Below are 13428 nucleotides of genomic sequence, written 5' to 3'. Positions count from 1 at the left end.
ACGGAGGGAAAGTACCTTGGGTCCTTGCAGCCCCAGCATACCCACTGAAGGGGCTGCGTCCGCTCTCAGTGCTGCAGAGGGGGTGAAGAGCCTGGGGGAGAGGGCCGTTGCTTTCTGGGCATTGAGCAGGATGGCAGGGGGGCAGTCCTGGCAGAGGTGAAAAAACCCATCTTGTCTTTGCCCTGCTGCTTTGGGGGTCCATATGTGCCATGGCATGTCATTGGCAAATCTCTATGGGGCTCAGATTGACTAGCAACCATGCTGTGGGTCAGCAATAGAGAGGGACCATGCCTTGGTCCTGCCCCACAGCTCGACTGGTGCCCCCTCCATCCTTCATCCCTGCTATCCTGGACTTTGCCCCTACCCACCCCACTCCTGATGCTCCTCAGTGCCAGCCTGCATCCACCCATCCTGGGTTCATCTTGGCACAGACTGCTGACTGCACCAGGGCCCCGGCGTTCATTTAATTTCTGACCTGGAGAGGGTTTTGTTTGAGCCCACGAGGGGTTAAAGATCAAATGCATGAACCCGCTATCCCCGGAGCTCCCCTTTGGTTCCCTGGGTTATAATTTCGCTGGGCACTGAGCCGTACGGCTCCGCCAGCCTTTTGCTCTCTTTCTCTCTCTCTGAATTTCTGGGTCAGGGAACAGAGAAATGGATCTTGCTCTCCGTGACCATCGGTGGTGGCGTGTGCTGGGACTTCATAGAATCATAGAATCTCAGGGTTGGAAGGGACCTCAGGAGGTCATCTAGTCCAACCCCCTGCTCAAAGCAGGACCAATCCCCAACTAAATCATCCCAGCCAGGGCTTTGTCAAGCCTGACCTTAAAAACCTCAAAGGAAGGAGAGTCCACCACTTCCCTAGGTAACCCATTCCAGTGTTTCACCACCCTCCTAGTGAAATAGTGTTTCCTAATATCCAACCTAGACCGCCCCCACTGCAACTTGAGACCATTACTCCTTGTCCTGTCATCTGCTACCACTGAGAACAGTCTAGATCCATCCTCTTTGGAACCCCCCTTCAGGTAGTTGAAGTCTGCTATCAAATCCCCCCTCATTCTTCTCTTCCGCAGACTAAACAATCCCAATTCCCTCAGCCTCTCCTCATAAGTCATGTGTTCCAGTCCCCTAATCATTTTTGTTGTCCTCCGCTGGACTCTTTCCAATTTTTTCACATCCTTCTGGTAGTGTGGGGCCCAAAACTGGACACAGTACTCCAGATGAGGCCTCACCAATGCCGAATAGAGGGGAACAATCATGTCCCTCGATCTGCTGGCAATGCCCCTACTTATACAGCCCAAAATGCCACTGGCCTTCTTGGCAACAAGGGCCCACTGTCGACTCCTAAGTAAGTCACACAGGTGACTTGGGACACCTAACAGGGGCAGTTGGGGATGAAATCATACTAAGGCTGGGGAAGGATTGCCTGGCCTGACCTGGCCGACAGTGAGTTATAAAAAGTCACTCAGGATGGCCCGGGTGTGTGTGGAAGCAGATAGGGGACGGGGCTGCACGGGGACTGGGACCACATCTCTGTCACGCTTGTTATTGGAGTCACTGCACCAGCAGCTCTCTGACTCGGGAAGGGCTATTTACATTAGCAGAGGCAGCAGCTCTGTGCCCTGGAGCGGTGTTGTTCTTTCCCTCCTTCGTTGCTCAGGATCCTCGGGGATGAAGGCAGGACGGAGGCTGAACAAGAGCTCGGTGCTGAGAACCCTGGACAGCAGCCCGCAGAGACCAGCCCTGCTTTGCTCCTGTGACAAAGCGGGACTGTTCTTAACGTTTCCTCTGAATACTGTAGGGGTGCCTCAGTTTCCCCTGTGCATTTCTTAAGTCTCTAGGTGGTGGGATAAGGGGGTGTAATTGTTGCAGAGCAAAGGGCCAGGGTACATAAATGGCTGACACTCTGTCTCCTGGCAACTGATGGCCTGGGCCCTTCTCCTCTGCAAGATGAGAGCTAAAGGGTTGGAGAACAAAGGAATCCGGTGACCTCCAGGCCCGGGAAAGGGACAAAGCCCAGAGGAGGAGGGGGTGCAGTGTGAGTCAGTTTGGGGCTGGCTGGAGACATGGAGTGAAGGGCAGACGGGGTTGTCTGGCTCACTGCCCCCCAAAATGGACCCGGCTGAGGGGTCCTGTTCTCTGCACCTACAAGCTTTTTCTAGACCGTGTTCCTGTCGTCTAATAAACCTCTGTTTTACTGGCTGGCTGAGAGTCACGTCTGACTGTGGAGTTGTGGGGCAGGACCCTCTGGCTTCCCCAGGACCCTGCCTGGGCGGACTCGCTGTGGGAAGCGCACGGAGGGGCAGAGGAGGCTGAATGCTCCGAGGTCAGATCCAGGAAGGTGAAAGTCGTGTGAGCTTTTTGCCCTGGGGACAGTCTGCTCAGAGAGAGGAGACTTCCCTAGAGTCCCGCCTGGCTTCGTAGGGAGCAGTTCCAGAGCATCGCCCAGGGACTCTGTGACAGTCACCATTAATGATTCTAACTCTGGATATTGTTACACTATCCCTCTTTGAATCTTTGTCCCAGTGATATCTTGTGGCAGAGAGTTCCACAGTCCACCTATGCATTGTGTGAAAAAGCTTTTCTTTGCAACAGTTTTGGGTTTCCACCCACTAATGTCATTGACTGTCCCTTTGTCCTTGTGTTCTGCGATAGGGAGAACAGATGCCCCCCGATCTCCCTCCTCTCGACCAGACTAGACTTTATATGCTTTTATTCTGGCCCCTCTTATTCGCCTCCTCTGTCTTTCCAACCTCTCTTCAGAGGAGAGCTTTTCCAGCCCTTGATCATTCTCATTACCCTTCTCTGAAGCCTGGTTTAATTCGGCAAACCCCTTCTGAGAGGGGATGCCCTGTTCTGCATATGGGAGGCCGCCCCGTTGATTTCTAACTTCCCTTGCCTAGACACAGCCTGGTGCACCTTCAGGGGTGGCGCCCACTGAGATAAACACTGTGGCATGTATTGCATTGATTCCACGTTGAGCTCAAATGGCTCAGGGAGCCCTGCGTCCCCCCCATCACACAGCGGGACGGGATTCCCCCGGCACGCTTCCCTCTCTGTCTTTGTTTGTCAGCCACATGCTTTGCTGCACAAACCTCCATCCAGCTGAGTTTCCACGGATGCCACGGGTCAGGGGATCCGGGTGTTTCCCATTGCAAGCCCCTCTCCCACCCTCTTCTCGGTCCCTCACCCCGAGGCAGCTTTTCCAGCCCACACATTGTTCTTGCTCTTCTGCATTGGACCCTTTCCAGTTTCTCAGCATCCTTTTGGAAGCGTGGAGCCCGGTCTTACTGACGCGCTGCAGGGTGGTAGTTCGACTCCTACGCCTTAGTCCCCTGTTTCTATCGCTGACGATCGCCTTAAGCTCTTAGCAACAGCGCTGCCCTGGGAGCTCGTGTTTAGTTGTTTGTCTACCCTGACCCCCAAGACCTTGTCAGAGACGCTGCTTTCTAGAATACAGCCCCCCCGCCCCCATCCAGCAAACGTGACCTGCATTCTTTGATCCTTGATGGATGGCCCTGCATTACAACGCACGTTGGTCGAGTCTCGCTTTCGAAGCTCTGTAGAACTGACTTTTTCCCTCATTTTTTACCCCCCGTTCCCCCAGTTTTTGTGTCACCTGTCAAATTGACCAGCAACAAGGCTATATTTTAAAGATATTGAATAGTGTTGGGCCCCTCTAGAAATACCCCTGTGGGATGGTGATCCCCTCTTCACAGGCTCTTTGGGAGATCTATCAGCTAGCCAGTTTGTAGTCTCACGTGGTGAATTGATTGCATACGTTTTTAAAATCAGAATGTCTTGCAGTGCTAGGGGCAAGGAGGGCATTAACCGTTAAGGTGCGAGTTCACACACAAGGTGACGACAAAACCCTAACGCTATCCCATAGAGATGGCAATAAGAACATCACAGTACCTAGCCTTTCATTTACAAACGGTGCCATTGTTTCTGGGTCCACCACAATTTTGCACCTGGACTCCTAGTCAGACAGCTCTGTAGGACCCTTGCCGTGTGTCAGCACTAATACGGGGAGAAGCTGCTGCCGGTTTACAGAGATCACGCTTCCGCCTTTTTTCCTGCTGCCCAGATGCAATTAACGAGGCCAACGTTGCGTCGGGCAGTTTGCTTCCTGCACTTGAAGCCACTCTCCCTCCCTCCCGACAGAGTGATCCTCCGGGGGCACAGAATCATAGTCTATCAAGATTGGAAGGGACCTCAGGAGGTCATCTAGTCCAACCTCCTGCTCAAAGCAGGACCAATCCCCAATTTTTGCCCCAGATCCCTAAATGGCCCCCTCAAGGATTGAGCTCACAACCCTGGGTAACCACTGAGCTATCCCTCCCCCCAGAGTGAAAGCCGGCTGGCCATGCTGGGGGAAACCTCCCTGGCGGGTCCAGGTTACTGGGGAGATGTGGGAAGGCTTGAACTGACTGAGAATTTTGGGGGTGTCTAAGGGTGAGTCTGGGTTGATGTGGCCCCACGTCTTGGTGGTATAGGGGGCCCAGCTGGGTGGCAGAGGTGGTAAGGGAATCAAGGTGGTCTGTAGGGAGATCTCCGATGTTTGGGGCATGTTAGCTGAACAGACACTCTCCAGTGGTTGGACGCTGATGTTAGGAAAATTCAAACTGGAAACAGAGACAACTTCTGAAGTGGGAGGCGAGTAGCCACCGCAACCGATTCTCAAGGGGCAGGATGGGGCGGACTCTCCGCCACACCGGCTCTTCGCAGCGAGAGCGGATGTCTTTCTAAACGCCACGTGCTCGCGAGGGGTTACTCTGGCTAGCGTCAATCCCCTGGCAGGGGAGAAGAAATCCCAACACAGCAGGACTCGCTGGCAGAGGTTCTCTGGCTTGTGCGATGCAGGAGGTCAGACTAGATGGTCACGATGGGCCCTCTGGCCTTGAAATCCATCCGTCCATGACCCTGGGCCCGCCTGAAAGCCCTCTCCCACGTGAGCTCCCTGGCGGCCTTGGGAGGAGAAGAGGGGGCTTTTGCAGCCTGCACTGCTGATGTAGCTTGGCTTCTGATACCCTTTCCCCCTTCCCCGCCAATCTGCTTGCTGTATTAAAGCCCACGCCCTTTGGCCCGGTCCCGCTCTCAGGACGGGAGCCTTGGGCTCTGGTTGGGGTGCTTGGTGGCCCTTGATAAGCGGTATAGGTGATGTGTGCCCCTCTTTGCCCCCAACCCGCCAGGGCTTGCTGAACATGTGGAATGGCGGCGTCAGGCGATGCCATTAACGGGGCTTGTTCTCTGTTCCGTCTCCAGATCACCAGAAGTTGGAGCGCGAAGCCCGGATTTGCCGTCTCCTGAAGCATTCCAACATCGGTGAGTGCCTGCCGCGAGGACGGGGTGGGGAGTGCTTGCCGCGGGGCGGGGGAGGGTGACAACCCCCCTAGGAGGGCCAGAGGAGGGGATGGAGGAAGGATGCCTCTCCCCAGGATTTTGGTTGACCCAAAACGACCTGAATTTGACCCAATTTTGCTCATGGTATTGGCACGCCCAAAAATGCATCTTCCGGTGAATGTACTGTTCGCCCCAAAAATGTCACCCAGCTCTAGCCAGATGGGGTAGAAGTAGCAGGCAGTGCAGACACGTCCTTGGGACACTGGGGTGGGGGGGGATGTCTCTCATTCCCAGAATGCCACTGTGCATGTCACTCACCACCCTGCCCTCTCCAAAGGCCCAGCCTAGCCGGGGTTTCAGACCTGCTGCCCCAGCCGCCGGCCTCAGCCATTCGGGATCCTCCCCGTCTACCAGAGCTCAGCTGGAGCATCGCGTGCCTGGGACCCTGGCCAGAGCTCGCCCGGGCACCCTGGGGAGTCCTCACCCCAGCCACACTTGCACCCAGTGCAGAGAGAGGGGCCACTGAGGACGCAACCGAGGATGACCCCGAACAGCCAGGCTGCCTCCTGCCGCACACCGTCCCCATGCCTCCGCCCTGCGCGGGGCGTGATCCGGGCTCCCCGGGGAGCCATTGCAGCCTGGGGGTGCAGACCCAGGGCCTGGCCCGGCGCTGCATTGCTCATGGCCAAGTTAACAGCCCTATGGAAGAAGGCCACAAGCCCACGCCTGCCCTCAGCTGCTGCCGACAAGGGGGTGATTAAAACAGGAGGTTTTAATCAGCAGAGCACTGGGCAGGTCTTTCCTCCCATGCAAGTGGCCAATTCAAACTTCACCCCCCCACACGCCCCCCCCCCCCCCCAGCACCAGCGCGCTCTGGTGATGCCAATTATTTGTTCTTTTTTTTTTTTTTTTTAGTTTTCCTCTGGTCCCCCCCCTCTTTTGAAGTACATCAGTTGCTATGGCAACCGTGTCGTCACGGCCACCTTCTAGGTGGAGATGGCCACAAGTGCAGGAGAAAATCAGTGTATATAATGGGCTGAAACTGACTCTGGGAGACGTGGGAACGCGAATGGTGGGCACGGGGGGGGGGGGAGACAGACAGACACAAGCTCAGATAAGGGTACAGCACAAATGTTTGTGTCCTGGAACAAATGTTTGGGGTGCGTCTGGACTGGCCTTCACCGCGACTTTAAGGCCAGAAGGGACCATCGCGATCCTCTAGTCGAATCTCCTGCACAGAACCTCGCCCACCCGCCCCTGTAACCGACCCCGAACCTCTGGCTGACTCACTGATGTTCTCAACTCAGGGTTTCAAGTGACAGAGAGTCTGCCATTTCCACTAGTTTAACCCTGCAAGGGGCCTGTGCCCCATGCTGCAGAGGAAGGCGATTCCCCCCCCACAGGGTCTCTCTGCCAGTCTGAACTGGAGGAAATTCCTTCCCCACCCCAAATCTGGCGATCAGTTAGACCCTGAGCACGCGGGCAGGACCCACCAGCCAGACACCTGGGAAAGAATTCACTGGAGTAACTCAGAGCCCTCCCCATCCAGTGTCCCGTCTCCAGCCATTGTGTTAATCGCCCTGAGTTAGCTGGCTATCTCAAGTCAGTAAAAACCATCAGCGTCGACAAGCACCTCGGGGCAAAAGAGATGCAATAATAGGGTCCCTGGCTCCTTACGAAGCCCTCAACACCAGCCTGTGTGCAATAGGCCCCTTCAGGGCTGGTGGCGTCTTACGCTCCCGTAAGAGCCACGTGAGGGCCTAGGAAGTTAGGGCATCCCCACATGTGAGTAGTAGCACCAAGCCGAAGCACTATTCATTGTATTTCTGGCAGCTGGAACAGCCCTGGATCCAGATCTGCCTTTCTCACTAGGGACCCTTTCCACTCGTCTGCAGAACCTTTGCCATGTTGCAGTTATTGCAAAAACCATTCCCACCCCACCTGATCTTCAGTTAACCGCATTCTAACATGAAATAGCCCTGAGGCTGGACAAGTTGAAAATACAAGAAAGGGCTCCAAGTAGCCACAACATCTTCCCTCAGGCCGGAGTCGCTTCCCTTCCCTCCAGAGGAATCGGATTGCTTTTGTTTGGCAGTGGAAGAGTCCCGCTTCTTCCATGGCCCCGAGCTCTTTGTCAAACCCCTCCCCGGGGAAAGGGGCCCTGTTGAAGTCACTGATCAGGAAAGCTGATTTCGGAGCGCTCCAGCCTCTGCAGGGAGGTATCTGAGCTCCTCTTCAGCCAGCTCTGAAGAGCCCCCGCAGTGCCAGTTACGGGCTCTCCCCCCTGCCAAGCCCACCGCGTCAGTGCGTTAGCTAGCTTTGAGACGCATGTGCTGGCTTTAGCTCACGCTGCTCGTGTTTCTAACCGGATGCTGCCCCCATTTGTTCCTTTCCCTGGTTTCTCCTGGTTCCGTCTCCCCCGGATCTCATCGAGAGCCTGATTCTGGGCTTAGATTTTTAGGCGCTGAATCGAATTGGGATCTGAATCGCACAGGCCTGGGGCTCCAATGGCAGGAAAAGTGGTTTGCAAAGAAACCGACAAGTTGCCAGTGGAAATGGATTGTCTGGAATGAGCCTCTCCCTGGGTGTCTGTACTCCGGGGCCAGCTGCATCTGTTCTGTTTCTTTTCCCTGGCCCCCTTTTTGCCATCGCTGCCCCAGTCCCCCGCTCAGCCTCTCTTCCCGAGCTCGCCCTGCTCCTGTGTGTACAGTTAGTTGTGGTTCTCAGTCCAGTTCCTAAAGGGATGGGCACCCACCTGTCCACACCACCCCAGCAATGGGGCACTAGCCTGCACCCCATCTTTGGGAAGCGTGGCTGCCTGCACCCCGTCCATCCTGCAGCCCTGCCCGCAGAGATGAGCTCGGCAAGGCTGCGTGGTGGAGCCATAAGGAAGCTGCAGCTAGTGTAATGTGGCTGCTTTGCTTCTTGAGCAGGTCGTGGGCAGAGGTTGTAGAAGACCCCTGTGCTCTGAGATGGGCACTGGCTGCTGCTTGGCTTCTGGGGGGAGCGGACGGGGTCTCTGGTGGGGCATCTGCCTGGGGGATGTCTCTGGAGTGCCATTGTAGGTCGGATCAGTGGAGGCGCTGGAGGCTGGGGAAGGACCTCACTCCACCAGAGCCTGGATTTGCTAAGCTTTCGGGCCCATGGCAAAGCACATCTTCTCTTGGGCTGTGGCTCGGGCTGGAGCTGGTACCGAGGGCGGTGATCCACCTAGGCCGCCTGCCCCTAGCAGATAGATCCTTTGTCCTCTATGTACCATAATGCACCACATGCCCGAGCGCTGAGATCTGCCATCAATACTGAATTGCCAGCCTTGGGCCCCCAGGTCTTGGTAACGCCCAGATCTGGGCTTGATGGAGAACCATCCCTGGAGAAGATATTGGCAATGCCCTCTTTGCCCTTGGGGCAGGGAATGGGGGTCAATGATGGCTGGGCAGGCTAGAGGCTGAAATCCCCTCTCCACTCCAGGGCAGTTCTGCAATTATGGCAGGGGGTAGCACTCTCCGAGCTGAGCTCCAGCCTCAGGACTGTCCCTCCATCCCCGTGCCCCAGAACTAAGATTCCCCAGGACTGGCCAAGCATCACCACGGATTCCTGGGCCTGGCTGCTAGTGCCCGATTCCGGAGGGGAGTCCTGGCAGCTCTGCGAGCCTCCGGAAACGTGTCTCGTGGGAGGCATCATCCCGCGACCGAGTGAGAGGCCGGTCCCCAGGGCTCCATCCGGGCACCTGTTCCTAGAGCAAGGCAACAGCTGACGCTTCCCTGGGGCCTGATGTCTCCTCTGTGCTCCATTGCAGTGCGTCTCCACGACAGCATCTCCGAGGAGGGCTTCCACTACCTCATCTTTGATCTGTAAGTAGCTAAAGCGCCTCCCTGGGGGTGGGGGGTTCTGGGGCACGCGGCTCTTAATTCGCCTGCAGAACCGGCCGTAGCGTCGTCCATTTGCTGTAACAGGGAATTCAGGACAGCCGTGTCTGGCTGTGTTTTTCCAAGGGTTTGAATTCAGTTCTAGCATAGCTGCACTGCAGCAGCTGTCAGGGCGGGGACTGGTGTGAGGGTGAGATGGGGGTGGGGGCCGGCTATGGCATAGGGTGGAAGGGGCTGGGGAGCTTTTGCCCCGCTGGGCAGGAAGGAGACTCCCGTCTCTCCCCCCAAGGAGGTTTGTCTTTCTCTCTGCTTCTCCTCCTGGGCAGGGGAGGGAAGTTACTGTTCCGATGTACATTATTGGAGCTCCCGCTCCTGGACCAGGACCCCGTCGGGCTAGGCTTGGTCTTAGGAGCTTCCAAGTCTAAGACCAGGGACAGCTAGTGGATACAGAAAGATGGGAGAGGACATGGAAGCGAAAAGGAAGGCTACGATTTTGTCACGGAGGTCGCGGTAGTCACGGAATCCGTGACTTCCAAAGACCTTCGTGACTTCAGCCCCAACAGCTGGGAGCTCCAGGGTCCCACCGCCTCCCGCAGCAGCAGGGAGCTGTGAGGTACCCCACAGCTCCCAGCCATCTCGGGCAGGGGGGGTACCCTGCAGCTCCCGGCCTCTGCGGGGGACCCTGGCAGCTTCCGGGCCACTGCTGTAGGACAGGGGGAGCCCGGTAGCTTCCAGGCCACTGCTGCAGGACAGGGGGACCCCGGCAGCTTCTGGGCCACTGCTGTAGGACAGGGGGACCCCGGCAGCTCCCCATGCTGCGGGGGGTGGGGCAGGGGGATTCCCACAGCTCTCCGCCGCTGGGGAGGGGGCAGGGGGACCCTGCAGCTCCCCTCCGCTGATGGGGGCAGGGGGACCCTGGAGCTCTGAGTCCCCATGGGTGGTGGGGGGCCCCAGAGCTCCCAGCCACCCCGCAGCTGCCCAGTCCTTTCCCATGTTATCATGGATATTTTTAGTAAAAATCAAGGACAGGGCTTCCGTGAATTTTCCGTGACCTGCCCCCGACTTTTACTGAAAATATCCATGGCAAACCTTGGCCTTAGCGATGCAACAGCATTGGTCAGCCGGGCAGGCGGGGTCTCCCACACTGGGGACACATTCGCCGGGAGGCCGACCGAAATCGAGTTTTAAGGAGGGGTCGGAAGGTGGACAAGGAGGTGGCTCTGGGGCTGTTTCAGGGGAGCGTCTCCCAGGCGGGAGGAGCAGCTGGAGAGACGTGTGTGTGAAATGTAACAAGGGGGCTGGCATGACTGGCAGGGCAGAGGCAGGACCGGCGAACGACACAGGAGAGGCAGGGTGGGGAGAGGCTGGGCAGGGCCTTGAAAGGAGTTTGTCTGATGCACGGGAGAAAAGGCTCCTCGGCCTGGCCCCCAGCAGGAAGGGCGAGTGGAGCCTAGCCAGGTGACCATGCTTCTTTGTATTGCAGTCGTGCCCACGGGTGCCAGTCAGGATCGGACACAGGAGTCTCTGTCCGGAGCAGCCCTGGCCCCTGGTTTCTCGGAGGAGGCCGGGGGCTGAGGCCAGGCGTGGCGCACGGGCTTAACTGCCTCTCCCAGCGCTGGTGCCAAGGCAGGTGACCAGCACGAGGCGGTTAGGCCTGGCCCCTTGGCTCCGGGGAGCCCTGGGGGGTGGCGGAGACCCGGTGCGCTGTGCTCAGCTGCCTCTCGCCTCGTTCCAGATATAGCAGCTGGTGAGCTCATCGCATGGTGCCTCTGACAGGGCCAGGGAAGCAGCAGGTTATATTTAGCTCTCCTCTGAGTCACGGCAGCTCCAGGTTCCCTGTGCTGGACTCGCACAGACCTTGGCGTGTCCCCAGCCTGCAGCGGGAGGGGAATCAAGAGACACGGGTTTGCCCCGGGGCACTGGGGGCTGAGCTCCCCCCCCCCCGGCACCTGCTCCCCCCGCGCCGTAGGGCCGGGACATGAACTCTTCACCTCCACGGCCAGCCAGGGGTTGGAGGACAGTGAAACGGGAGGGCTGGGGAGGGCTTGCCCTGAGCTAAGGAGGAGGGGGAACGGCGCTCTCCCCCGAGTACTGCGTCCCCTGCTAATACCCAGTCAGCACCGTGTCACCGCTCAGCAGGAACAGAGCTCGCTCCTCCTCCCAGCCTTGGCCAGGCCTGGGGTAGCCGGGAACTACCTCCACAGCCAGCGCCCTGCCCCGCCCCCCACAGCGCCCCCTGCTGGGAGAGGCCGGGGCTGGAATAGCTGGGAGCTCCCCCCAGAGCCAGTGCTCTGCCTCGCCCCCCCCCACAGCGCCCCCTGCTGGGAGAGGCCGGGGCTGGAATAGCTGGGAGCTCCCCCCAGAGCCAGCGCTCTGCCTCGCCCCCCCACAGCACCCCCTACTGGGAGAGGCTGGAGTAGCCAGGAGCTCCCCCCACTGCCAGCGCCCTGCCCCGCCCCCCACAGCGCCCCCTGCTGGGAGAGGCCGGGGCTGGAATAGCTGGGAGCTCCCCCCAGAGCCAGCGCCCTGCCCCGCCCCCCCCCACAGAGCCCCCTGCTGGGAGAGGCCAGGGCTGGAATAGCTGGGAGCTCCCCCCAGAGCCAGCGCTCTGCCTTGCCCCCCCCACAGCACCCCCTGCTGGGAGAGGCTGGAGTAGCCAGGAGCTCCCCCCACTGCCAGCGCCCTGCCCTGCTCCCCACAGCGCCCCCTGCTGGGAGAGGCCGGGGCTGGAATAGCTGGGAGCTCCCCCCAGAGCCAGCGCCCCGCCCCGCCCCCCCCACAGCACCCCCTGCTGGGAGAGGCCAGGGCTGGAATAGCTGGGAGCTCCCCGCAGAGCCAGCGCCCTGCCCCGCCCCCCCCCCCACAGCGCCCCCTGCTGGGAGAGGCCGGGGCTGGAATAGCTGGAAGCTCCCAACAGAGCCAGCGCCCTGCCCCGCCCCCCCCCCAGCACCTCCTGCTGGGAGAGGCCAGGGCTGGAATATCTGGGAGCTCCCCCCAGAGCCAGCGCCCTGCCCTGCCCCCCCCACAGCACCCCCTGCTGGGAGAGGCCGGGGCTGGAATAGCTGGGAGCTCCCCCCAGAGCCAGCGCCCTGCCCCGCCCCCCCCACAGCACCCCCTGCTGGGAGAGGCTGGAGTAGCCAGGAGCTCCCCCCACTGCCAGCTCCCTGCCCTGCTCCCCACAGCACCCCCTGCTGGGAGAGGCTGGAGTAGCCAGGAGCTCCCCCCACTGCCAGCTCCCTGCCCTGCTCCCCACAGCGCCCCCTGCTGGGAGAGGCCAGAGCTGGAGTAGCTGGGAACTCCCCCCACAGCCAGTACCTCTGCCCTGCCCCCACAGCGCCCCCTGCTGGGAGACGCCAGAACTGTCCCTGTGATCACACTCTTGTGTTGATTTTTGCCATCTGTTCCATTCAGGAGCGCCGGCTCTTTCAGCCCCTCCTGGCCTGCCATGGCTGTGGACTGAATTTGCGTTGGCTTCCACTGGGGTTTGATTATGAGACAGACCAAAGTGCCCACAAGCCCCGCTGGCGTCGCCGTCGGCGGGCAGGTGCCTGGCCTCCCCAGGAACCCAGCCTGCAAGCTGCCCTGCCCCTCCTCCTGTCCGCACGAGGCCCGTGGAAAGTCACACCACAAGAGGGGGGGGAAGACGCACCTGGGGGATGTCGAGGTGCAGACAGATGCCTGCGGTTCTGTGGTGCGGAGACGTGGGGAGAGATGGCGGAGAAACATGGAGTTGTCTCCCTTCCTGCCACGTGGGAGTTGAGCTCCCTCATGCTGGGGCTGGCGATGAGCTGGGGGAGGCGGGCAGCCGGCTGCCACGTGGGCAGAGTGGAGACAGCCAGCATAGGCAGGCAGCAGCAGAGTGCCAGGAAAAGCAGGGCTTGGCGATCGGAGAGGAGCGAAGAGGGATGGGGGGAGTCCAGAGTCCCTTGAAGTGAGGGTGTCCTGGCACTGGGACCTCAGCCAGCCAGAGGGGACTTGAGCCGTGGCAGAGACTGGGGTGGCATGGGGCTCCGTGGGCATCACCAGAGGGGACTTGACTCCTCTTAGCTGCAAGGAGCTTGCTTTGATCAGGCTCCACCCCCATTGCCCAGCCCCTGCCCTGTGGCCCCCACACCTGGCATGCCCCTGGTCCAGGCTGATTATTCTCTCTATAAACACCCCCGGGTAGGGGGAGAGTCACTGGAGCTACAGGCCAACGGGACTGGACTCGGTGACCCAG

General features: G+C 59.3%; 1 protein-coding gene across 1 annotated transcript in view; it reads left to right on the top strand.

Annotated features, from left to right (window-relative positions):
• CAMK2B (calcium/calmodulin dependent protein kinase II beta) overlaps positions 1-13428 on the top strand; it is a 141236-nt gene that overhangs the window by 51312 nt on the left and 76496 nt on the right. The window contains exons 3-4 of the mRNA XM_077805947.1: positions 5266-5325; positions 9140-9194. Coding sequence (XP_077662073.1) covers positions 5266-5325; positions 9140-9194 — 115 coding nt within the window. The remainder of the gene's footprint in view (positions 1-5265; positions 5326-9139; positions 9195-13428) is intronic.

Source organism: Eretmochelys imbricata, chromosome 26 (genome assembly GCF_965152235.1).
Source record: "Eretmochelys imbricata isolate rEreImb1 chromosome 26, rEreImb1.hap1, whole genome shotgun sequence".
Classification (NCBI taxonomy): Eukaryota; Metazoa; Chordata; order Testudines; family Cheloniidae; genus Eretmochelys; species Eretmochelys imbricata.
This window is presented reverse-complemented; position numbering and strand designations above follow the sequence as displayed.